Below are 26,510 nucleotides of genomic sequence, written 5' to 3'. Positions count from 1 at the left end.
TATATATGAATGTATATTACATAGACATCTGGTGATCACAGTTTTCCAAAAATTCATTTAATTTCACCAGGTCTTCAAAATTAAGAGTCCTATTTTCATAGGTGACTCTCATTATGGCTGGGTATAGCAGCCCATACCTAGCCCCAAGACTTTTCAATTTTGGCCTCAGCTCCAGCAATTTTTTTCCTTTTCTGTGCCATGGCCTTGGCAAAATCAGACACAATGAAAATTTTAGAATCCTGACATTTTAAATTACGATTTTCTTTTGCCAATCTAAGAATCTCTGTAATCTGTTGATATTTTAATAATTTAAAGATCAAAGGCCGCGGTCCCAGCTGTTTGTCTGATCTTTTATTCGGGATTCTATGGGCTCTCTCGAATTCCATCGGGTATTTGAATTTCAGCGGTAATATCTTTGGTAAAAAGCTTTCCAAAAACGAGATCGGATCATTCTTTTCTATGCCTTCCGGCAAACCAATTATTCTCAAATTGTTCCGTTTGCCACGGTTAATGCAATCCTCCAGATCCCTTGACAGACTCTCAATTAACTTTTTATCTGGTTTCAGCTGTCTTATTTCAATTTCATTTGCCTCAGTTCTTTTTTCTAGTTGTTCCATTTTAACATCCATGACTGCCATTTGACGTGTGAGGCTATCCACTTAATCTATAGCCTCCTGTATCTTCTTTGAGTTATTTAACAAAATTTCTTTAATCTGTCTGAGCTCAGCCACGATATCGCAACTGTCATCACCCGGCAACGGAACTTTTGAGGGGGCCATGAGCTCTGTTTTTGATTTCTTAGCACACACTACGCTTGTACCAGCCATCTCTTCCTTCAGATGTTTAGACGATACCATCATACAATCCAGAAGCACAAAATCAGATAAAAATTTCAAGTTTTGTAGCTTATAATTACAGTTCTTTAACCTGTTATGGAGGAGCTGCGCTATCACCCGACCATCTTATTGCGGCTCCAAGCCACGCCCCCCAATATTTATTACTTTAAAACTAATAAAGTATGCCCATAGGAGGGAACTCAGCAGTTAGCCTGCCATCTGCTAAGCCTCCAAGTTCCGGAATCAAAATAATTTTATTTCTATCTTGTGATTAGAATATATCAGATATGAAATATGTATCCTGCTAGAGCTGATGTTAGACATAACTGGGGAGTGCAAAGCCCAGGCAGCACAGTGCTTCTTTAGCTTCCAGCTGGCTTAGGGCTCTCTCTGACCAGGGGGCAGTTGTCCAAGTTGCACTCCCCCTAACACCATTCCTGCCATATGTGACTGTGGTATTCTGTTAGCATGATATTTGTGTAGCATTCTGTAATAATTTGGCTTATTTAGTTTTCTTGAGGGGATATATGTGAAGGGGAGGGGAGACGGGGGTTTTGTTGATCATTGCCCTGTATTATTTGTATTTATAAAATGACAAATGTACAGAATATTGTTTCTTTTTATACTTTAATAAAATAAGTTCAATACAAAATCATAACTATTTGAGGCTTGTGCAGATGGGATCAGATGGTTTGCGGGACCGAGCTCGTGGGGTCGGGGTGGCGATGGGGTTTTTTAAAATTTCAGTCTTAGTAGTTTTCCGGTCCATGAAATAATTCTTTTATTTCCGCCGGTCCATAGGTGTAAAAAGGTTGAAGAACACTGAATTAGATTATGAATGTTCCTTTCCTCTTATCTAAATCCTCACGAATCACTCTCCCATCATTAAGGGCTCTTTTTACAAAGCCGCGCTAGGGCCTTAACGCGTGGAATAGCGCATGCTAAATTTCCACATGCGCTAGCCACTACCGCCTCCTTTTGAGCAGTAGATTTTTGGCTATAGCGCGCGCTAATCTGGTGCGTGCGCTAAAACGCTTAGCGCACCTTCGTAAATACAAACGCTTCTAGCACTGACTCAATTCCTCCATTCATTATAAAACATTTTTTTCACTTGCTGTGGTCTGTTTATACACAAATTCATCACTATCAGTCCAATATTGGGGCTGTCCCAAAATCATGGAAAAAGTCACTTATTCACTCAGTTAGCAAAGATAAACCACAATGATTGTGCAAATTTTCACCCTATTGCCAACATTCCATTTCTAGCCAAATTAACAGAGACAGTGGTATTTAACCAAATATCAGAGTTTGTAAAGAAAACTAAAGTGCTGCATCCTAATCTGGAAGCAGGGTCTCTAGATCATTTAATATTCTTTTGTCCCTGTATCATGTCCTTTTTGAAATCAATTTGGTCTCAAATTAATTGTTTATTAAAAAACCATGTAGCTCTATCATATGATACAATTCTATTTGGGACGTCAATGAGAATAAAAAGTCAAATTTCATCAAGCAATAATAAACTTTTATTGATAATGACAGGAGTCGCCATTCAACATATCACCAGAAATTGGAAAAATTACACTAGATTTAATTATACCTTCTGGTGGAATTTGTTGTGCCATATATACAAAATGGAAAGAACAATTGCCATACAAAAAGGGAATTATAATAATTTTAAAAAAATTTGGGGTCATTGATAACTTATTGTAATGATTAGACGCCTTTTTACACTGAAAGTATAATTATGGGAAGGGGTGGTATATAGTTATATCAAAGGTTTAATCAATATTTATGAATATAGCACATGTATGATTTTTTTTATTACAATATTTGTGAGAAGGGTGGGTGGGGGAGGGAGATAATTTATGTATTTAAGATGATAATAGAAAGAATTTCAACTGATGTGTATGATTCAATTGATGTAACATTGTGTACTTGATGTAAGATGAAAAAATGAATAAAGAATTGGGGGGAAAAAAATAAAGTGCTGCATCCAAATCAGACCGGCGGTCATTAGAATCACTAAACTGAAGACTCTGATTGGTGTGACAACCTCAGTTCTCTATTTCCTAGACCATCATCAATCCTTCTTATATCCCTTGATTTATCTGTTGCTTTCAATACAATAGACCACCAACTTCTATTAAATAGACTTATGTCTATAGGAATCAGTGAACAAGTCTTACATTGGTTTCGCTCCTACTTTTCTGAATGATCGTCAAAGGTTATCTTTTAATTCATCCTCAAAACCTTATTCCTCTAACTATAGTATTCCACAGGGCTCAACTTTATCCCATCTATTGTTTAATATCTTCATGGCTCCATTAGTAACACTCAGCCAATCAATTGGGTTCACGATTTTGGCCTATGCAGACAATCTACAGCTCTTACACAAATTCAAACTCGATCGCAAAAATTCTTAGTATCAACAAGAAATTATCCAAAATTTGCCAATGGTTAAATGAAAACATGCTGTCTTTGAATGTCACCAAGTCAAAAACCATGCTTTTCCCTTGGAAAAGCGGACTTAAGCTCATTCACCAATTAATATTGAAGACATTCTGCTACAAGAAGTTGGTAAGATTAAAATCCTAGGTGTCATCCTTAAAAACTCCAATTACCACAAACAAATAAGTGCTGTGGTTAAAAGCAGTTTTCATGGATTGCGTACGATTAGATCCATAGCAAATTTTCTTGATCCACCTTCCTTTAATACTTTAATACATTCACTAGTAATGAATCAAAATTAGACTATTGCAACTCACTATACAATTCCTCACGCAACTCCTATTTCTTATGTAACATTTCTCTCCTTCGCTGATTGTCCAGCCTTCTTTCAATGTAAACCACCTAGAAGTCATTTTGACTATGGCGGTATAGAAAAATAAAGTTGTTATTATTATTATTATACAAGGGAGTTACACTAGAAGAATTAAGGCAGCTTTAAATTCAAAATACAGCAATAAAAATTATTTCTAAAACCAGAAAATTTGGCCATGTAACGCCACTCTTACAGAGAGCACATTGGCTGCCCATTATACACAGAATCATTTTCAAATTAGCCTTATTAACTTTCTTTTTTTTTTTTTTTACAAATCTTTATTCATTTTGCATCATGTAACAATAAATAACAGTTAAAATTGAATATAACACTTGTAACTTTATCATATTCAGCATTAAAACATTATAATTTTAACCCAATCCCTCCCAACCCAACCATAATCTATGCATTCTCAAAACTATATAATATTCTTTATTATTGGTCTAAATATTAATAAAATTATAAAATCTCTCCCCATCCCTTCCTTTTTATTGTATTTATAATGGAAAAATGGTATCTATTCATTACAATATCTTGTCAATGACCCCCAGATTTCATTAAATTTATTATAGTTTCCTCTTTGTATAGCAATTACTCTTTCCATTTTATAAATATGACATAATGAATTCCACCAGAAGCAATAATTAAGTCTACTCCAATTTTTCCAATTAAATGTGATTTGTTGTATGGCGACTCCTGTCATGATCAATAAAAGCTTATTATTATTAGACGAAATTTGACTCTGTGTCCTCATTGATGTTCCTTATTAACTTTCAATGTCCAAATGGTTAAAGCCCCACTATTCTTAGAAAGAGTATTTATTCCTTACTCTCCAACAATAACTTTAAGATCGGAAGATAAAAGCTTACTTTCTGTTCCTTCCCTCAGATTCATTAATACATGATGGGACACTATTTTTTCAGTCACAACCCTCCAAATCTAGAATTTACTACCGGTACAATTGAGGGAGGAAAAGATCCTAGATCGATTCAAAGGAAAATTAAAATATTTTTGGTTTAAAGATGCATTTGAATCCCAAAACTAATACGAGACTTTTCCTTCTTAATTTAAACCAACATGCCCTTGCTTTATGTTTTTCCCTTTTATGTACTCCTTTTCTATATTATATTGTAGTTCTCTCCACATCCCTTTTGTTCTCCATCAATGTTTGTTTATGACTTCGTCTGCATCCTGGGTGACCTTAAATGTTATCTGTCCTTCCTTCTTTCAATAAATTGTACATCGCTTTGATATTTTGATAATGCAATTTAATCAAATTAGAATTAAACTTGAAACTTGATTCAAGCACATAATCAATAAAGTGCATAATATATAATCTCCATTGTACTGTACACACAATATAATCTTACTAATACATTATGGTAACCACAAAATTAAACTACACAAAAGCACATTCTTTTTCCCCCCTCATGGTGCATCTCTCCCACCACCTGTACTGCCACATCCAACATTTCTCCTTCTCTCATCATCAGGACCATGTACAGCACCTTTCACCCCTGCCCACCAGCCCCATACCCAACATTTCTCCTTGTATCACCTCTCTCCAGCACCATGCCTCATCTCTCCCTCCATTGCATCCACCACCAAGTCCAACATTCCTCCCTCACACCATGCTGCCCACAGCTAACCCAAAAGCCTGCCCTCTGAGCAACTTTTTTCCCTCTTAAAGTCTGATCCTAGTATTCTTCCTACCTTCTCCACCTCCTTGAGGCCCCTCTTTCATCCCTTTCCATCTGTTCCACTGTTTCCTCTCCACCACCATCACATTCAACATTTCTCCCTCTCATCTCTTTCTTCCCCATGCATCTGTACGTCACTCATCTCCCACCACTATGTCCATTAATTCTCTCTCCCTCCCTATGCCGAACAATTTTTTCTTCATTTCCCCATGTACACCATCTCTCTTTCCCTCTCACTCAGACACCCCTGCTCAACAATTCTCCCTTTCTGTTCCCTCCCCCACTTCAGCATCTCTTTTGCTCACTCCCTCCATTCTTCCATCCTATGTCCCAAAGTTCATGCTCCCCCTCTCTCCTTCCATTCTGTATCCCAAGTTCATGCCTCTTCCCTTCTTTCTTCCTACTTTCCATCCTCTGTCCGGTTTGTGCTCCCTCCCTTTCTTTTGTGTCCCAATGTGCCTTCTCTCTGTCATGTCCCAACGCATCCCTCTTTGTCATTCCCTCCCTCTACTCTGTGTCTCAAGCTCCCTCCCACGGGTGTTTACCTGTTCTAGCCGGCTCCCTCCTTCCAGCCGCACTTCTTTTCACAAAGCAGTGGCTGCAGTTCCTACATTCAGCCCGTGGCTGACCCAGAAGTCTACAGGGAAGGCTTCTGAGTTGGCCACGGGTAACATGTAGGAACTGGTGCTTGCAACTTTGTGAAAAGAAGTGCAGCTAGGAGGAGGGAGCCGCCCAGAACCTGGGGACTGCCTGTAATGTAAATAAAATTAAAAATTTCTGTGCGGCACAGCCCATGGTTTGTCTTAGAGCATATGACTTCAGGTCCATGTGATTGTCTGGTGTCATAAGAGGCTGCTTGCTATTGATGCGCTCTTCATTAAATGCATATTAACTCCCTACTGCTGACTGCCTGACATAAATGTTCTATTTTCTATTGCTGATTTTTAAAAAGGGGAGGTTATCCAAATTTAAGCTGTATTGCTGTCACAAGAGTTAATTCTTGTAAATTATTTTGAAAACTGATAAATAAAATTAAAAAAGGGGAGGAATTTTTAGAGCCCCTTCTTGATTGATTATATAATGTGTATGTATATATCTTGGAACATGAATCGCATAGAATAAAACTGTTGTCTCCTCTGTCTCTCTTAGGTTTTTCTTATTTTTCTGGCTCGATGGCAGTGAATGGAGCAGTTTTCAATGCCCAAGCTCAGCTCAATAACCATGGTGTTGATCAGGCAGCTTTTGAAGACTCATCAAGTTCGGGTTCCTTGTTTAACTCATCAGGATCTCGAAGCTCTACTCCATTACATCCTGCTTTGCTTTTAATGCAATCTCGGGGCTCTGGGCAGAATTCCCCTGCCCACCAGCACTCAGCAAGTCCAAGGTTGAATGGTTCTTCTCAGAGTATAGGAGGAGTATTACAGTATTCTGATCCTCCAAAAATATTTGCTGAAGGAGCAAAAGGGGATTTACAACATGACAGTGGGTTTTCAGATCCAGAGAGTGAGTCAAAGAGGAGAATAATCTTAACCCTCTCAGGCTCAGCAAGGCAGTCTCCCTCAAGTAAGTATAGCCCCCTAACAGCAACCATCAGGATGGACTGTGGGCCAGCATTTGTGCAGGATGGCAAGAAACGAGGCAGAAGGAAGCGATTGTCTAATGGGACTTCAAATCTGGGAGTGTCACCCAAACGCAAATCTTTGCCTACTGTAGCAAGTCTGTCTGCTCAGTCCTCTGGTTCCCCACTCAACATTAACTCTATGGTAAGGAGAACAGAAAAAATGGACAGTTGTTAGCTTCTCAGAGCTGTCCCACCCTTTCTCCCATTTACTATTTCTTTTTAGTTTCTGGTTAGAATCTCTGGTGCAGTTCCTAATAAGGAACTGGGGAAAAAAGAGGCCCTTTTAAAGAATGTTTCCTAGCAGAACTCTCCAAAGTCTGAGCATATAGCTTATGAACTTTGTCCAGGTCCTGCCAGATAGATTTGAATGGGAGATTTCTAAGTTACAGTTACAGTGGTCATGGAGCATCTGCCCATTTATCCTTTTCCTTTTGGAAAACATTTCTGCTTATTCCAGGGTCCAGCTTTCTTGGGTATCTGATTTCATGTAATCCTATTTCTGTATTTGCATTTTTGGAAATTAGTAAGTCGATCCCAGCTTGTGTTGCGCCTGGAATTTGCTTTGTAGGAATGAGAAAATGTAAATGTAAAGATTGGGGGTCTAGAACGATTCAGCGCAGCTGTTAGCACAATGAATTGACCGTGAATTAGGGGTGTGATGCCCCACACACACACTCCCCTCACATCAGCCCCCTCGCAACAGGCTGCAGGGCGAGACCAGGAAGCAGGCAGCGATAGCAGGCGGGCAGCCCAGGCCCTGGGGGGAGAAGTGCCACCAAAGCTGCTGCATCCTTCAGCTGCTTGGGCGGCAGTGGCTGGCAGGGAGTCCAGATACCAGGGAGGGAGCTGGGGCATCTCTGTGGCAATGGCTGGTGGGGAGCCTGGACCCTGCAGGAGAAGATTTCAATGGGGAGCCCAGGCCGCCGGAGCTTTCAGCAATCAAAGCAAGTTTAAATTACATTCCACTTCTCTCCCTCCCTACATTCCCGGCTTACCACCTGAAGTCCAGCTTCTCCATAATGGGACATTTCATCGTAGCCAAAATGAAACGTCCCATTCTGAAGATTAGTTAGGAAAGGTGTTCATCTTTTAGCCTCATTGTTTCACACCGACGGGTCAACAATCAGGTCAACTTGTCCGCTGTCTTCTCTTTGGTCAGACCAAAGATGGAAGTGCTGCCAAAACAGCAAGCTCACGCAGTAGTAGCGGGAGGAAAAAATTAAATACTGCATTTAATAGGGATGTGTAGTATTTACCTAGAAAGACTCATTGAAGCAGTTTTGGATGGTATTATCTTGATCTGTTTACATTGTGATTTGTTTTCCTTCAGATGACCTATATGTTGTAATTCTACTAGCCAAACTTTCCAGGAGAAAGCTAGATTCTTGCTAGGGGCTAATAATTTTGCATCATTTATATTGATCCTTTAAATCAAAGGTTCCCAACACAGTCCTCGGGACACACCAAAATAGTTTGCATGCACTTTCTCCATTATATGTAAATCTGTGGCACATATATTCATTATGGGTATCCTGAAAACCTGATTGACTATGTATATCCTGTAATGTAATGCAATCCCCAGGACTGGGTTGAAAACTCCTGCTTTAAATTTGTTAGCTTTTGATACCACATGAGTCCTTTCTTAATATATCTTACATGTGAAAGAAATATATCTTACATGTGAAAGATGTAAGTTGTCAGAAGAAGCAGGCAAATTAGGTAGCTGCTTGGGACATAGCTCAACTGCTGCTTCCCTCTATCTAAGTTGACCATGGAAACAAAAGAAGGTGTTCTCTCTGACCAAGAGGTACATGATTTACCCAGTCATGGTCTTGACCAAATACACGGGACTTGATGGGGGGGAAAAAGTATGAATATAGGCCTAGATTTTCTAATCGGCGCCAATTTTTTAGGTACCGGTAGGTGCCCAAACTCAATTTAAAAATGTCATTTAAACAACATTTTTAACTGAGTTTCAGGGCACCTAAAAAATTGGCGCCAGAATCACACCTCTGTAGGCACTTTAGGCTGCCTAACACCACTGTGGGCGTGCTTAATGCTGGAAGTGGCATTAGGTAGCCTAAAGTGCCTATGGAAGCATGATTCACATCAAAGGTAGGCACTGGAAATGTAGGCCTGGAAAATCTGATCTACATTTCCGGTGCCTATCTGTGCTGGAGGCGTAATTCTGTATCATTGTTGTGGATTGACATGGGATCGGCAGCTGCCGACAACGCCACCAGTTACAGAATCCGGACCAAAGAATTTTAATAACATGCTTAGAAAAATTTCATTAGCAAATTGTATTACACCCACCTGACAGGCTTGATAATATTTTTTATAACATGCTTATGAAAGGCTTTTGCCTTTTATTTTAATAACAGGTCAGTAACATTAACCAGCCTTTAGAGATAACAGCCATTTCTTCACCTGAGAACTCGCTGAAAAATTCTCCAGCCCCTTATCAAGACAATGACCAACCCCCAGTTTTGAAAAAAGAGAAACCAATTGGTCAGTCTAATGGCATCCATTTTCTGCCAGTGACCTCCGATGAAGAGCAAGAATCTGAAGATGAGCACAATAGCACTAGGTGAGTCATTGGGAATGCGTCATAGTATACAAATACCGCATGCAACAGGATTATGGCAAATTAGTTTTTGCTTCAAGTAAGTTAGACATGCTAGTACTCATTTGGCAAGCAGTAGCACTTCTATTCTAGTTGAAAACTCAATCTATGTTTTGTGCAATTCTTGGAAACATGATGACAACATAGTAGATGACGGCAGATAAAGACCCGAATGGTCCATCTAGTCTGCCCAACCTGATTCAATCTAAAAATTTGTTGGGTTTTTTTTTCTTCTTCTAATTAGCTATTTCTTGGCAAGAATCCAAAGTTATGCCAGGTACTGTTCTTAGGTTCCAACTACTGAAATCTCGTCAAAGCTCACTCCAGTCCATCTACACCCTCCCCGTCATTGAAGCCCTCCCCAGCCCATCCTCCACCAAACGGCCATATAGAGACACAGACCGTGCAAGTCTGCCCAGTACTGGCCTTAGTTCTTCAATATTTACTATTATTTTCTGATTCTAGATCCTCTGTGTTCATCCCATGCTTTTTTGAACTCCGTAACTGTTTTCATCTCCACCACCTCTCTCGGGAGCGCATTCCAGGCATCCACCACCCTCTCCGTAAGGAACGGCAGATAAAGGCCAAACGGCCCATCCAGTCTGCCCATCCGCAGATCCACCCACTCCCTAAGAGATCCTACAAGTCTGTCCCATGCTTTCTGAATTCAGACACAGTCTTTGTCACCACCACCTCTACCAAGAGATTATTCCATGCATCTATTACCCTTTCTGTAAAAAAGTGTTTCCTTAACTTCATTCCATGCCCTCTCACTCTGGAGTTTCTTTTCATTTGAAAGAGACTAATCTCTTGCATATTTATGCCATGCAGATTTTTTAAATGTCTCATATCTCCCCCTCACCCACTTTTCCTCCAAAGTATACATATTGAGATCTTTAAGTCTGTCCCCATACGACTTATGACTTGGGCCACTGACCATTTTAGTAGCCTTCCTGTGGACCGACTCCATCCTGTTTATATCTTTTTGAAAGTGCAGTATCCAGATTCCAGATATGAGCTGGTTGAACTTTGAAATTATTAGTCAGGAGGAGAAGAGAGGTTGAATTATGCTGCCATCTCTCAGCGATCCAAGCTCCAACCCCCCTTGACCACATGATTTTATTAGAAAGATTCTGTGAATGCAGACTTTGTGGGACTGTACACCATTCGTTTCAATCATTTGTAACTGATAGAAAACAGGGAGTTTGTATTAGGAGGCCCAGTTCAACACAAAGAATAGTTAGAGCAGGTGTCCCACAAGGATCTGCATTATCAGCAGTATTGTTTAACTTGTATCTCCTCCCATTGTGTACATTGAAAAAGCTTGGGGTTTCATATAGGTTGTATGCTGATGATATTCAGTTTTTCTTTTAAATTGTATGTTCATCATCACAGGCGAAAAGAGATCAAATGATATGAAAGATATTGAAAGATCCAGATTTAGATACTCAAGTCCCTTTAAATCAGTGGTCTCAAACTCAAACCCTTTGCAGGGCCACGTTTTGGATTTGTAGGTACTTGGAGGGCCTCAGAAAAAATAGTTAATATCTTATTAAAGAAATGACAATTTGGATGAGGTAACTCTTTATAGTTTATAAATCTTTCCTTTTGGCTAAGTCTTAATAATAATATTGTAATTTATAGCTTAAGAGACATATGATCAAGAAGCTGCTTTATTTTACTTTTGTGATTATGATAAATATACCGAGGGCCTCAAAATACAAACTGAGTTTTCCTCTAAGATTTTGGGAATACTTTTTGATTCTTCTCTTACTTTTAAGGATCAAATAAACTCTCTGGTTAAGAAATGTTTTTTCAGCTTACGAATGTTGAGGAAGGCAGTGTCGTGCCTAGCATATGTGACACCCGGGTCCCATCATTTTTTTACACCCCCCCCCCCCCCATCTATATGAAAAATATGATTTTTAGTAACAATCTACATATCGCACAACAAGAGTGTACCTAGGAAAAGGCAGCATCTTAAACACTGCAGTGAGCACTAGAACACCAACACATACATTGTAAAACTAAACAAACCAGATCCTGCACAGTCAATTGATCCTGTACAGTCGATGCTATCAGAAAGCCATGTCCCTTTCATACACACAGACAGATACACCCTCGCCCAATATGGAATAATCACAAACTAAAAATAGAAATATGTAGACAAAAGTTAAACTGAACTGCCAAGAAACCAGACTCTGCATACAATGCAACACCACAACACCACAAAAACAGTAATACATGTCCTCTAATACTGTGCAAAATATAAAGACAGTAGATGTAAATTTGAAAAAACTGATACATAACAATCACCACTTTACAAATTAACAAATAAAAATAAAACAAATAATGAGAAATAAGAAAATACCATTTTATTGGACTAATCCCCGTAAGCTCGGTCCTCATCCCTACAAACCACCTGATTCCATCCACACAAGCCTTGAATTGTTTTATATTGAATTTATTATATTAAAGTATAAAAAGAAACAATATTCTGTACAATTGTCAATTTATAAATCAGCGTCTTTTCCCCACTCTCTCTTCCCCATTTCCCTTCAGCGTCCTCAGCCCACTCTCTCTCCACTTTCCTTCAGCGCACGCACATAAAAACAAGCAAGTAATTTTATATCATTTTCATTCTATTCATTCATAGAAATTAAAGTCTAAATAATGCCAGTCACATAACAAAACATGATTTTACAAAAATAATTCCCTGCACAGTCAAGCCTGCAAGGAATACTAGATGTCTTTCAGCAGCTCCCCTCCCTCCTTCCCCCTTATCTTCGTGGCCAAGTCAAAATGATCTACCAACAATAAAATTTTAAAAATACAAAGCACACTGTACGCAGAGAAAATGTTAATTATCATTTATATTCCGCGGGTTTTCAAAGAGGTCAAGGCAGATGACTTCATGCAATGTCACCTCAGTAACAACTATACAAAAATAGACAAATATACCCCCTCCCTTTTTACTAAACCACGATAGCGTTTTTTAGCACAGGGAGCTGCGCTGAATGCCCCACGCTGCTCTCAACGCTCATAGGCTCCCTGCACTAAAAACTGCTATTGCAGTTTAGTAAAAGAGGCCCATAGTGCAAAATATAGACAGCATATATAAATTCTCAAAACGGACACATTTTGATCACTAAATTGAAAATAAATTCATTTTTCCTACCTTTGTTTGGTAATTTCATCAGTCTCTGGTTGCACTTTATTCTTCTGACTGTGCATCCAATATTTCTTCCCTTCTTTCAGCCTCCTGTATGCTTCTCCTCCAGACCTCAATCCCTCCCGCAACTTTTTCTTTGTTTCATCCTGTCCCCTTCTTTCTTTCTCCTTCATGCCCCCTTTTTTTCTGTATGTCTGTCTTTCTCTCTCTCTCTCTCCGTGCCCCATTTCTTTCTTTCACCCTGCCCCCTTCTTTCTCTCTCCATGCCCCCTTTCTTTCTGTATGTGTCTTTCTCTCTCTCTCCGTGCCCCATTTCTTTCTTTCTTTCACCCTGCCCCCTTTCTTTCTCTGTGTCTGTCTTTCTCTCCCCATGCCCCATTTTTTTCTCTTTCACCCTGCCCCCTTTCTTTCTGGATCCCTGTCCCCCCACCTTTCTTTTTTTCTGTCTCCCCCCCCCTTTCTTTCTTTCTCTCTCCCTGCCCTCCCCCATGCCACCGCCATTGGGAAACTTACTGCTGCTGCCACTGGCCATTGGAAACAGGCCAGCACCGAATTCACCCTGCTTCTTTTCCCATGGGCCGACCAACTCTGGCTGCCCGACATCAATTCTAATGTCGGAGAGGACGTTCCGGGCCAGCCAGGCAGCGATTGGCTGGCCCAGAACGTCCTCTCCGACGTCAGAATTGATGTTGGACGGCTAGAGTTGGTAGGCTCGCAGGGAAGAGAAGCAGGGAGGGAGAACTCGGCGCCGGCTTCTTTCTGATGACGGCAATGGCAGCCTTTCTCCAGCGGCAGCCTATTCCCCGGTGAGTGGCCAGCTGTGCACCCCCTTGGGCCGTGCACCCGGGGCGGATCGCGCCCCCCCCTTCCCTTGGTACGCCACTGGAGGAAGGTCAGATCTCTGTACAGACCGAGGCCATCCCCTCAAAGATGGCTACAGTCTCAACGCAGACAGAAGTAATTGATCAGCCGGACGAAAGCCTTTTGATGGAGCTGAGGAGCCTGAGAGAGGAGGTTCAGCGCTTAAGGAGCATCCGAGACGACGAGACCTTCATCGATGGAGTCATCCAGGAGCTGTCACAGATCACGGAACAGGAACCTGATAAGATCACCCTGGGAACACCCAAAGCATCCAAACCTGTTAACTTGAGAAAAACCATCGGAATGCAGGAAGTTACTGGAGACGCTGACTCCTAGCAGCTGGTGACTTCCTCCACAGGAAAACGCAGAGGACCTAACTCTGTCTCTTTTTCTCACATACAGGGCAGCTCTACATCGACACCACAAATCGTCCTGAGGAACAGATATCAGCTGCTACAAGAAGGTCCTGAGAACGAAGTACGAGATGTTGTTCAAGAAATTGTTCGGCAAACAGTTCCAGCTCCGGAATCAACAGTAAGGCCCACCCCTAAGAAGCGCAGAGTAGTGGTCATCGGAGATTCGCTGCTGAGGGGCACCGAGGGACCAATTTGCAGATCAGACCTACAATCAAGAGAGGTCTGCTGTTTGCCAGGGGCTAGGATCCGGGATGTAACCACTTGCCTTGACAGACTCATCAAGCCCCTTGATCACTTCCCCATGATTCTAATCCACGTTGGGACCAACGACACCGCCAGGAGCACCCCAGACAGCATATCTGAAGACTTCAAAGCCCTGGGGGAGAAGCTGAGGAGGATGGATGCGCAGGTAGTCTTCTCCTCGATTCTCCCAGTGAGGGGCAAGGGCAGAGCCAGAGAGGATCGAATAGAGAAGGCGAACGACTGGCTGCGAGGATGGTGCAAGGAGATGAACTTCGGGTTCCTGCACCATGGAGAAGCTTTGCAAGGTCTACAGGGACACGACGGGCTACACCTGACCAGAAGAGGAAAGAATGTCCTTGGACACCGTCTAGCCCGCCTACTTCACAGGGCTTTAAACTAGGTAAGTCGGGGGAGGGTACAGGCACACAAAACAACATACCTGGCGAACTAAACTGCCAATACTTTTTTGGGGCTGAGGAAAGTAGTCACCGTAATTCTGGGTCAGGGGCGAGTACGAAAACTTTCGAATCGGGGGTATGTTTATATGACAATTATGGGTCACATTGTAATTTTGAGTCTAGAGGGAGCACACATTGTAATTCTGGGTCCAAGGGGAGTACACATTGTAGTTATGAGTCTAGGGAGAATACAAGTACACATTGTAGTTATGAGTCTAGGGAGAATACAAACAATGCTAAAGGTGTTCAAGTAGCTCAAGCAGGAACATCCCCACTGAGACGTAACAAAAATACAACATGGAGGGCTATGTACGTCAACGCACACAGTTTGGGAAACAAGATCCTGGAATTAGAAACGGAAATAAGGAATGCCGACCTGGATGTGGTGGCAATATCTGAGACCTGGCTCACAGACTCGGGTGGGACATGGTCTTACCGGGTTACAACTTGCTTCGCCGGGACAAGGAGGGCAGAATAGGGGGAGGTGTAGCATTATATACTAAAGATGACATTATGGTCACAAGAATCTCAGATGTCCAGTACACTGGTGAATCCCTTTGGGTTAATTTGGCCAGAGGGAAGGACAAATGCTTGAATCTTGGCGTAATTTACAGACTCCCAAGACAACATGATGACCTGGATATGGAAATAATTAGTGATATAGAAAATATCACCTTGCGTGGGGACACAGTAGTGTTAGGTGACTTCAACATGCCTGATGTGGATTGGGATACACTTACCTCTGCTTCCGGCAGCAGCAGGAGGCTATTAAACTCTATGAAAGGAGCTGGTCTCAAGCAACTGGTGTTGGACCCAACAAGGGATCAGGCAATACTGGACCTATTACTTACCAATGGAGAAAGTGTCACAGAGGTCTCGGTGGGCGACACATTAGCCTCCAGTGACCACAACATGGTATGGTTCAATCTTAGGAAAGGTTTCACTAAATCTACCACACTGACCAAGGTCCTCCAATTCAAGGATACAAACTTCAAAGAAATGGGAGACTTTGTTCACTAGGCGCTACAAGGACAAGCAGAAACCGATAGTGTGGAAGAAATGTGGTCAACTTTGAAAACCACCATACAGGAAGCGACAAACCGCTATGTTAAATTAGTAAGTAAACGGCGAAGGAACAATAAGCCGAAGTGGTTCACTGCGGAGATCTCAGCCCTTATCAAGGAGAAGAAAAAAGCATTCATCTCTTTCAAACAATCAGGGAAACAGGTCTCTAGAGCAGACTACTTGACCAAATCAAAAGCCGTCAAAACGGCAGTCAGGGAGGCTAAGTTTCACATGGAGGAGTCTCTGGCAAAAAACATCAAGAAGGGAGATAAATCCTTCTTTAGGTATATCAGTGACAGAAGTAAAAACTCAGGCGGGATTGTACGTCTTAGGAAACCAGATGGAGACTATGTGGAAAAGGATTCAGAAAAAGCCCAACTATTAAATGAATACTTCAGCTCAGTCTTCACCCGAGAAGCGCCGGGACTTGGCCCTCAGCTACAGACAAGGGTTGACTCAGTTGACCCGTTCAGTAACTTCAAGTTTATGCCCAGCAGTGTCTACAGTGAGCTATCAAGGCTCAAGGTTAATAAGGCAATGGGGCCTGACAACCTACACCCCAGGGTGCTAAGGGAGCTGCGTGATGTCCTGGCGGAGCCACTATCCAAGCTCTTCAACCTCTCCCTTAGGAAAGGCAGCATCCCGTCAGACTGGAGGACGGCTAACATCATTCCACTCCACAAGAAAGGCTCTAAGATGGAGACAGCAAACTACAGACCAGTGAGTCTAACATCGATAGTGAGCAAACTAATGGAAACTCTAATAAAACACCAATTGGATAAGATCCTGGATGAGGAGAATCTACGGGATCCCCGTCAACATGGATTTACAAAAGGGAGATCGTGCCAATCCAACCTGATCAGCTTCTTTGACTGGGTGACGGGGAAGCTAGATATTGGGGAGTCCCTGGACATCGTGTACCTGGACTTTAGCAAAGCATTGGATAGCGTACCACACCGCAGGTTGCTGAGCAAGATGAGTTCTATAGGATTAGGTGACACATTGACGAAATGGGTTGGGAACTGGCTTGGAGGTAGGCTTCAAAGGGTGGTGGTGAACGGCACACCCTCTGAAATGATGGAGGTGATCAGTGGAGTGCCACAGGGCTCGGTCTTGGGCCCAATCCTATTCAATATCTTTTTTTTTTTTTATTATTATTATTTATTTATAGAATTTTACAATATCACCAAGCATATACATCTTGTACAGTAAAGTGAGATCAAACAACATACTAAACTGAAATTCCAAGATTAAGATATACCACAATCATAATTCAATTGAAAAATAAAAATGATTAAGTAAAGTAATAATATCCTAGCTGATCTCACACTAGTCCTCGAAATTATTGGATCCAAGATTGAAGAGTAGAACTAATGTAATACAAATTAATTTAAAAGAAAAAGTCCATGTGTTACTAAAGTGCAGGGAGTTAACTTTCCATGGGCGCTATTGTTGTTATTCCTTTTTCAAGACGTTTCCCCGAGAGAAAACCAATTAGTTGAGATGGCTCTGTAAAAATATACTTCAATGATAAATATCTAACCACACATTTACATGGATATCTCAAGAAGAAAATGCCACCTATTTGAGTCACTCCAGGTTTTAAAAGTAGAAATTATTTCCTTCTTTTTTGAGTCTCTCTAGAGACATCAGGGAAAATCTGTATGTGCTGTCCCAGGAAGTCTTTGGACCTATTTTTAAAGAAAAGTTTCAATATCCAATCCTTGTCTGGGGCCAAAGCGACAGACAACAAGAGAGTGGCTGGAACGGCCAGTTCTCTATCTGATTGTTCTAATATTGCGGAAATGTCCAATGACCTCTCCTGGGGTTCTTCAATTTTTTCTTCTTTGAATTGGGGCTTGGCAGGGAGATAATACACTCTTGTAAGAGGAGGTAAGGAACTTTCAGAAATTTCCAATATTTCCATAAAATACCTTTTCACCATTTCTCTAGGAGAAATTGACAGGATCTTTGGAAAATTTATAAACCTCAAATTATTAATTCGACCATTATTCTCTTGCACTTCCAACTTCTTCCTGAGTATTATATTATCTTTAACCAACAAATCTTGATTTTGTTTCAAAAGCATTAGCTCCTTATTTGTATTTTGTGACTCGGTTTTAAGTTGTGACATATCCTGCTTTAGGACATTTAATTCTTCTTTTTGTACTTTTAATTCTTTATCCAGACTTTTTATTTGGGGATTTAAAGAATTCCATTCAATATCTTTATAAGGGACTTGGCAGAAGGGCTTCGGGGTAAAATAGCATTATTCGCCGATGACGCCAAACTAAGTAATGTAGTGGGCAAATGCACAATAGATGATGTTTCAATGCCCGACAACATGATGCACGACCTACTCCTACTGGAGCGCTGGTCTAGGTCCTGGCAACTCAGCTTCAATGCCAAAAAATGCAAAGTTATGCACCTGGGCAACCAAAATCCATGCAAGACTTGCACCCTAAATGGAGAGATCCTAACAAGAACTGAAGCAGAACGTGACCTAGGGGTGATCGTCAGTGAGGACATGAAGGCTGCCAATCAAGTGGAGCAAGCTTCATCCAAAGCAAGACAAGTCATAGGTTGCATACGCAGGGGTTTCGTCAGCCGAAAGCCGGAAGTCATTATGCCGCTGTATAGATCCATGGTGAGGCCCCATCTGGAATACTGTGTGCAATTGTGGAGGCCGCATTATCGCAAGGATGTGCTGAGACTGGAGTCGGTTCAGAGAATGGCCACCCGGATGGTCTCAGGACTCAAGGATCTCCCATACGAGGAACGGCTAAACAAATTGCAGCTATACTCACTCGAGGAGCGCATAGAGAGGGGGGACATGATTGAGACGTTCAAGTTTCTCTCGGGCCGCATAGAGACGGAGGAAGATATCTTCCTTTTCAAGGGTCCCACGACAACAAGAGGGCATCCGTGGAAAATTAGGGGAGGGAAACTATGAGCTGACACCAGGAAATTATTTTTCACAGAAAGGGTAGTTGATCGCTGGAATAGTCTTCCACTGCATGTGATCGAGGCCAGCAGCGTGCCTGATTTTAAGGCCAAATGGGATCGTCACATGGGATCTATTCACAGGGCGAAGGTAGGGGAGGGATTTATTCATAGGGCGAAGGTAGGTGAGGGACATTAAGGTGGGCAGACTAGATGGGCCTTGGCCCTTATCTGCCGTCTATTTCTATGTTTCAACGTCATTTTTCTGTTTTGGTCCAGTCTATTATATTATCCTGGTTAGATTACTGTGACACCATTTATCTTGGCATCACTAAGAACTGCCTTCAAACACTACAATTGATTCATATACTGTCACAAAGTTGATCTATGGAAAGAGCAAATTTGACCATATGACTCCTTTGCTTTTCTCTCTTCATTGGCTCCCGGTTTATTTTATAATTCAGTTTAAGTGTTTATGTATTGTTTTTAAGATTTTACATGGTATCTTTGCTCCTCTTGTTCCTCTGCTATGGAATGTTTATAGATTTTCATATGCGAGAGGCATTCATCGATTTAAACTTTCTCTTCCTTCTAAGAAAGGAATTCAAGCAGTTAAGATTTTTAGCAGCTCTCTGGTGTTTAAATTTCCCCAACTATGGAATGAACTTCCCCTAATTTTGAGATGTCCCAGTTCCTTCCAACTCTTCCGTAAACATCTAAAAACTTTTTTATTCGCTAAACATTTTGAAAACTAACTCTTGTATTTCAGTTTACTTTTTTTTTTAAATTTATTGTTAACCGCGTCGAGCTTCCTTTGGTTAAGTTTTAATTTAGTTTAGTACCTGGCGGGCCAAATGTGGCCTCCGGGCCGCAAGTAGTGATGAACTTCTCTAGCGAAGTTCGTTACTTCAGTGTGATCTTAGACTTGCAGTTGACATTCAAATCACATATACAAAATGTGATTTAAATAAAGACCTACTGCCTTTTTTGCTCCATAAGAGGCACTTTTTCCACCCAAAAGTGGATGGAAATGTCAGTGCGTCTTATGCAGCGAAGATACAAATTTTTACCACAACCCCTGTACCTTTTTAAAACACACACACACACACCCCCCCGCCCCCTCCTGCCTTTTAAAAACACCCTTATAGCCTGGTGGTCCAGCGCGTATCGGCATGGGCAGGAGGCAGCTTTCTGCATTGCTGCCTGGGCCCGTGCTGCTTCCTGAATGGCTGCCGTCAGTTCTCCCAAGTCCTGCGAGAACTGACGGCAGCCAGTCAGGAAGCGGCGTGGGCATAGGCAGCAATGCGGAAAGCTGCCTCCTGCCCATGCTGATACACGCTGGACTACCAGGCTATAAGGGTGTTTTCAAAAGGTACGACGGGCAGGGGTGTTTTAAAAAGACATGACGTGGTTGGGGGATGTTTTGAAAAGATACAGGTGGGCAGGGGTGTTTTTAAAAGATACAGGGGAGACAGGGTGCAGAGCCTAGCAGGGAGGGGGAGATAGAGCCTGGCAAGGAGCGTAGGGTTGGGTGCAGAGCCTGGCAGGGAGTGTGGGGGATTGGGTGCAGAGCCTGGAAGGAAATGAGGGGGGCTGGGTGCAAAGCCTAGGTTCAGAATGTTTTTTTTTCTTGTTTTCCTCCTCTAAATCTAGGGTGCGTCTTATGGTCAGGTGTGTCTTATAGAGCGAAAAATACGGTATTTGAAATTACAGTTCTTAAGTAATCTTCGGAAATACATATCTGGTAATTATCTGGTATCTAGTATCTGGTAATTATCATGTGTGGCATTATCTAGTATAGATTACTGTAACGTATTTCTTGCAATGTCATCTTCTACTATGCATGCGTTACAAGTCACACAGAATTCTATCATTCGTGCTTTGTTTGGAATGCAGAGATATGACCATGTTTCCTCATATTTCATTACCCTATATTGGCTGACTATGGTATATAGAGTATAAATTGTTATCCTAGGACAGCGGTGTCCAACTCAATCACAAAAGGGGCCGAAATCTAAAGCAATAGGCTAAATCAATGGCCAGATTTTTAATTAAGATACTTAGGAGTCCTTTCATTAAGGTATGCTAACCTATTTAGCACGTACTAAATGCGCACCTTAATAAAAGGACCCCTTAGTCTTAGTATAGCGTTACAACCGCTCCAACCCGCCAGCTCTGTGATGTAAACAAAATAAATAAGAAAGACTTTTCCTCTCTCTTTTAGGTCCTAGTTCACACTTGCTGTCTAACACCAGCTCTAACAGAATACACATTTCAAATCTGACATATTGTAATCACAAAACAAAAAATAAAATTATTTTTTCTACCTTTTGTTGTGTGGTCATTATTCAAATCATGTTGGTCCCAGGCTCTGGTTGTCTTCTGATAACTCGCTTGCCTGGGTCTCCTGCCCATTTGTCAATTTCTTCTTTCTCTGTGCTAACTATCCATCGTCCATCTCTGTCCTCCCCTTCCGTTTCCCTTCCCTCCCCTGGAGGTATGCATCTTTCATTTATTTAGGCAAACCTAAATAAATGGAATTACAATAGTCAAGCAAAGGTGTTATCATCAATGTGATGACTGTTCGAAAGTTATCGTCTGAAAGATAGTCACGCAACCTTCGTAATAAATGCAACTTGGAAAACATGGCAGATATAACAGCCTTAATTTGAGCTTTAAAGGACAGCGTGGAATCAAACACAACTTTAAAGTCTACCTTGACCTCTAAAAAAAAAACAGAATATAAATGATGATTAACATTTCCGCTGCATATATTGTGCTTTGTGTAGTTTAATTTTGTAGTTATTATGTATTGTTAATAAGATTATATTGTGTGTATCTGAAACTGACTTAGAGCATATAGAATTGCACAGTGTTGTATATTTCCACCTGCTGGCCTATGGACACATTACCCACAAGTTCTGCAATAGTCTGAAGGAAAGAAAAATTATCAAGTAAGAATTAATATTTCCATTATGTTGATTGGGATATAAGAAGAAGAAAGTGAGAGCAATATGGGGGAGGAAGAGGGACTCAATTGGCAATGAACGATAGGTCTTGGCATCTCGACTTCAGATGTTCTCTTAATAAATGACAGTGAACAGGAGCTAGAGCAGGTCCAACTGGACTTGGAAGCTCATGTGAAGGGTAAGGTGTACCTAAAAATAAATATTGAATATCTGACAATTTCATATGGGTGAACTTTGGTTACAAATTATTCAAACTTTTTATCCTTATAGGATTGAAAGAAAAATTGCAACAATCTCACTGGAAAGCAGAGATTCTCCTCAGAAGTGCGACAGTGAGAAAGGTAAATGCAGTACCACCCTTAGTAAATTACCTAGAATCAAAAGCTGATCTCACACAGTCTACTGGAGTTTGGACTTGGGAGGGAGGGAGCAATGTATGTATAGAGGGGAAGGAACATACATAGGAGGTCATGAGTAGATGTCCTTAAGTTAATTGTATCGTTTTGCCAATATAACCCACAATCATCTCTCACTACAAGAAATATAAGTCAGATTGACTGATGCATGATGATTTGGGAAAAGGGAATTAGTAGGACTAGGATCTGGAAAGAAGGAAAGAAGAGAAGTGGTTTATGTATATTTTTCACATTAGATTAAAGAGAAGGTTTCATGCCTGTACAGTATCCCTTTCCATATCTGTCACTGACTTATTGTCTTTATTTTTCTACACTGGTAGAAAGGATTACTCCCCCATTACTATGAAATCTAGGAAGTGATGTATATAAATTAATTGATGTAATATTGTTCACTTGGTGTAAGATCAAAAAATGAATAAAGAATTTGAAAAAAAAAAAAAAAAAGAAATCTGGATCTTACATGTTTGCCTGGTTAGGGAGGAGAAGGCTTGCTTGGAACTTATAGTTGGTGACTGTAACAGAAAATTTCAAACTCAACATTCAAGTCGCGTTCCTTGACTTGTGATATAGAAAAGTTTTTTAAATGAGCTAGTAAGCTGGAGTGAGTGGCAGGATAAACTGCTTATTGTATTTTCTATTCAAAACTGTTAGCTCAATGAGTGGACTAGTGTGGTCTTCATCTGCCAGCATCTTCTACATTTTAATAGCAGGGTACAGTAATTTTTAAGCTAGGATTTTGAGATCCTTAACCTGGTCTGACTTTAATGGTAACATGATATGCAAATCAGACCTTATTGAGGGCCTTGAGTAAGGAACTGAGAACTGCTGTCATAGTGAATTTCTTTAGTGGATTAATTGGAATCACCTTGGTTACTGAAGTAAAAGTCTGGTTTTATAGTGGCTATTTTTGATTGGCTGGAGAGCAGCTGTATTGACTCTTGGAAGAGATGCAGTCTGATATCCTGGCCACAATGGGATGTTACCACACATCACCTTTTCAGGTAAATTTCTATAAAATGAAATTTTGAGGGTGTTCTTCCTGATCTGAACTGGACAGGAAAAAATGTAAAGACATACTATATGATTGCTATGTCCCATTGATTTCTCATAAGGAAGTTGTAGAGAAGGGTTAGAAGCATTAAATAGTCCTGTTCTCCTTTTATTATGATTAGATTGTATTAACTGAGTTGACTTTTTTATCTTGTATTTTCAAGCAGGAGAAAGTTTATCTGGGCGGAAGCAAGCACAAACCAATGAGAACATAAATAGCAGTAAATGGAAGTCAACTTTTTCCCCAATATCTGACATAAACTTGATCAGAACTCCGGACAGCCCATCACAGGCTCTCTCACCTTTGAGCCACAATGCTATGTTTGTTCATAGGCCATTGCCTGAGGATGGTCTCTGTGCTGAGGCCAAGACTGTGACTCACACAAGGAAGAACCCTGCAATCTTCTCAGTAATGGATGGATCTAGCCCCAACACAACCCTAACAAATGGATATACTTACAGTGGTGCACTGTCAGCTGATAGCAGTTTACACAATTTCAACAATGGTGCTTCTCTCTCACACAAAATATCAGATGTGGCGATCTTAAACTCTGGGCTGAGCTTTCAATCCCAGCGTAACAAAGATGCCAGCATCTCGGAGGCCAATCTCTTTTTGAGTAAGAGACAGCTGGAGGGCTTAAACAGCATAAAAGGGGATGACCTCACTAGGTTATTGATCAAGAGCAAAGAAGTAGCAGAATTAGGACTCCGGATGGAAAAGGGCTCCTTGCAGCACAATGGCATGATTTGCAAAGGGCGGGACCGAGAGGTGGAGTTTAAAAATGGTCATAACCGTTTTATCTCCACTGCTTCTGGAGGTCTTCTCAATGGCAAAAGCCTGCCCACCTCAGTATCATCCCTAGGGAGCCTGGCCTCATCTGTTGAGGCTCACCATCACTTCTTAAACACACTCAGCACTGGATCACAGTTCCCTCTTAGCCCAGTTTCCCTGCAGGGAAACCTCAACTCTGTGGCCAGCTCATCGGTGTTACAGTCACTGTTCAGTTCTATGCCAGCTGCGGCCAGCCTGGTCCATGTATCATCTGCCGCAACCAGATTGACCAATTCACAGGCTGTGGGAAACTTCACCACTCCTGGCGTGACAAGTGGAACTGTTGGAGGTAGGAAGAATTTTGCTGCTTCTTATATGAAATATTTAAAATGGTGTTGGTACATAGTTAGGATTGAAACTAAACATTGCAGTGCAGATAGGTGTAGAGGTAGGCTATAGGGATAGGAGAAGAGGTAAGTATAGGGATAGGAGTGGAGATAGGTTATAGAGCTAGTCAGGGACCACTGCTCAGGCAATGGGCCTGATGGGCCGCCGCGGGAGCGGACTGCTGGGCGAGATGGACCTCTGGTCTGCCTCAGCGGAGGCAACTTCTTATGTTCTTATCCAAACTCTTCTGTAGCTGCCATCCATCCTAGCATCACACCAGAAGGTGCATTGCATGCCACCACATATTTTTTTAAGTCAGTACTATAGATGTCCAGCATTAGTACATATATAAATCAAATTAATTAAGTGTGACTATTTTAAAATTTGATCTAAACTGTTGCTGTACTAGTACCTTTTCAATGAATTCTTTAATTGGAGACTGTCAGAATTCACATCTGTGCAACAGAAGTTAATTTCCATTTTTTTGTAATGTTAAAGCTGCTTGTGGTAAAATCCTGACTCTCCAAATGTCCTTAGTATGCTGGAATCCCTCTATCTTTTAGTACCTTCCCTCTTAAATATTGTTGCAGTCACCTGAAACAGAAGTAAGGGGATGATACAAGTGTTACTGTTGCTTGTCTCTAATGCCATTGTCCTACAGATATTGGTTCTGTAGAAGTGTGTCACATTTGTACCTGGATAAAGTTTAGAGACAGAAATTGAAGATTCAGCACCCATATAGCTAGTGCTTTGGCCTTTCAATTAAAGCTCCATTGCTGTCTGTGCTTTTTGTGCTGCATATTTGAATCATACCAGCTATAATTTTGATTTCATTTTTTGTGTGTGGTTCTTGTACTGTGACTGCCCATCATTTGAAGCTACATTTTGTGTTTTGTTTTGTTTTTGTTTTGTTTTTTGTTTTCTTTTCTCCTGTTTGCAGGTATTTTTAACCATGCGATGTCTTCTGCTGCTTCTCATCAGTTTGGAACCAGTTTTGTCAATGGTGCAAGTCCTAGCAGCATGATGTTAAACCAGTTTCAAGCTGCTGCTGCTGCTGCCGCTGCTGCCAAAACCTCCCCTCCTTTTCAGCCAGCTTCCTCTAGCTCTGTTCCTAGTAGTGAGAGCAAGGCCACACATCACCGGAGCCCAGCCTCTGTACAATGTGTCCCTCGCACCCCTCCACCCCTTAACATCTCTTTACCTCTGCCACCTCCATTACTTGCTTCAAATTCTGCTGAGCCTGCACGTCTACCAAGCTTGTCATCTATATCCACTAATGATGCATTTTTACCACCCTGTTCCACTGTTCCTGTCCAATCTGCTAACTCCTTATCTATCAAGCTAGCATCCATGCAGCAAAAAGCATCCTTGCCTTCTTTTACAGTCCACCATCAGCCTTTGCCCTGCTTGGCTGTGGCACAGTCCACACCCCTGATCCCACAGTCCAACACTTCAAGTTCATCTGCTATGTGGGTCACACTTGGCATGCAGTCTCCTTATGCTTCGCACCTTTCTGGGGTAAAGCCACGATAAAGAACTTGATTAGCTATTTTGTAAGGTAAGGCTAGAATAAAAACAGGTGTGTTTTATTTTTAGGCAGTTTCAATGGCTTTCTTTTTTTTCAGGCTTTTCAGAATCTGTGATTGGTATCATGAACCAGTCTCGGGTACAGAGATATACCAGAGTAGAAATGGGGTGGAGTAGTTACTAAAGGAGAGGGCAAAATGGTACAGTGGGCACATGCATTAGCCTCTCAATACCTAAGTACTGTCAGTTAAGATAATATGTTGAAATTTGGATAAGGGGAGTTGGGATTTACCACTGATGAACTTCAGTGATGTCCATGATAAAATTTAAATACTGCTCCTGAACTACAGTTATAATTTGGTCTTGGATACCACTGTATTACAAGCTTTAATATGTTTATTTATGAGGTCAATCTTTCTTTATGTAACAAATTTATATACTGCCTTGCTGACTGAAAGTCATCCAAAGTGATTTCATGATCAATACAAAAATAAAAAACAAAACAATTAAAATAATAATAGGTACTTATGATCATATTATAAATGTTCTAAAGCTGGCAAATAAGGTTAAGGTACTCTATGCAAGTTGAATTTACCCTAAACTTTACAATAGTTGGTGAGTATTGAT

General features: G+C 41.2%; 1 protein-coding gene across 3 annotated transcripts in view; it reads left to right on the top strand.

The window, feature by feature from the left end:
• Positions 1-26,510, top strand: part of DOT1L (DOT1 like histone lysine methyltransferase) — a 604,393-nt gene that overhangs the window by 555,406 nt on the left and 22,477 nt on the right. The window contains exons 24-28 of one of the 3 annotated variants that reach the window (XM_033954025.1): positions 6,507-7,120; positions 9,363-9,568; positions 22,002-22,072; positions 23,365-24,318; positions 25,297-25,914. In XM_033954025.1, coding sequence (XP_033809916.1) covers positions 6,507-7,120; positions 9,363-9,568; positions 22,002-22,072; positions 23,365-24,318; positions 25,297-25,889 — 2,438 coding nt within the window. In that variant the 3' untranslated portion in view covers positions 25,890-25,914. Of the gene's footprint in view, positions 1-6,506; positions 7,121-9,362; positions 9,569-22,001; positions 22,073-23,361; positions 24,319-25,296; positions 25,915-26,510 lie in introns of all 3 variants that reach the window. The other 2 variants (XM_033954024.1, XM_033954026.1) reach the window with 2 other exon arrangements.

The sequence above is a fragment of the Geotrypetes seraphini genome, chromosome 8 (assembly GCF_902459505.1).
Source record: "Geotrypetes seraphini chromosome 8, aGeoSer1.1, whole genome shotgun sequence".
Taxonomy (NCBI): Eukaryota; Metazoa; Chordata; class Amphibia; order Gymnophiona; family Dermophiidae; genus Geotrypetes; species Geotrypetes seraphini.
This window is presented reverse-complemented; position numbering and strand designations above follow the sequence as displayed.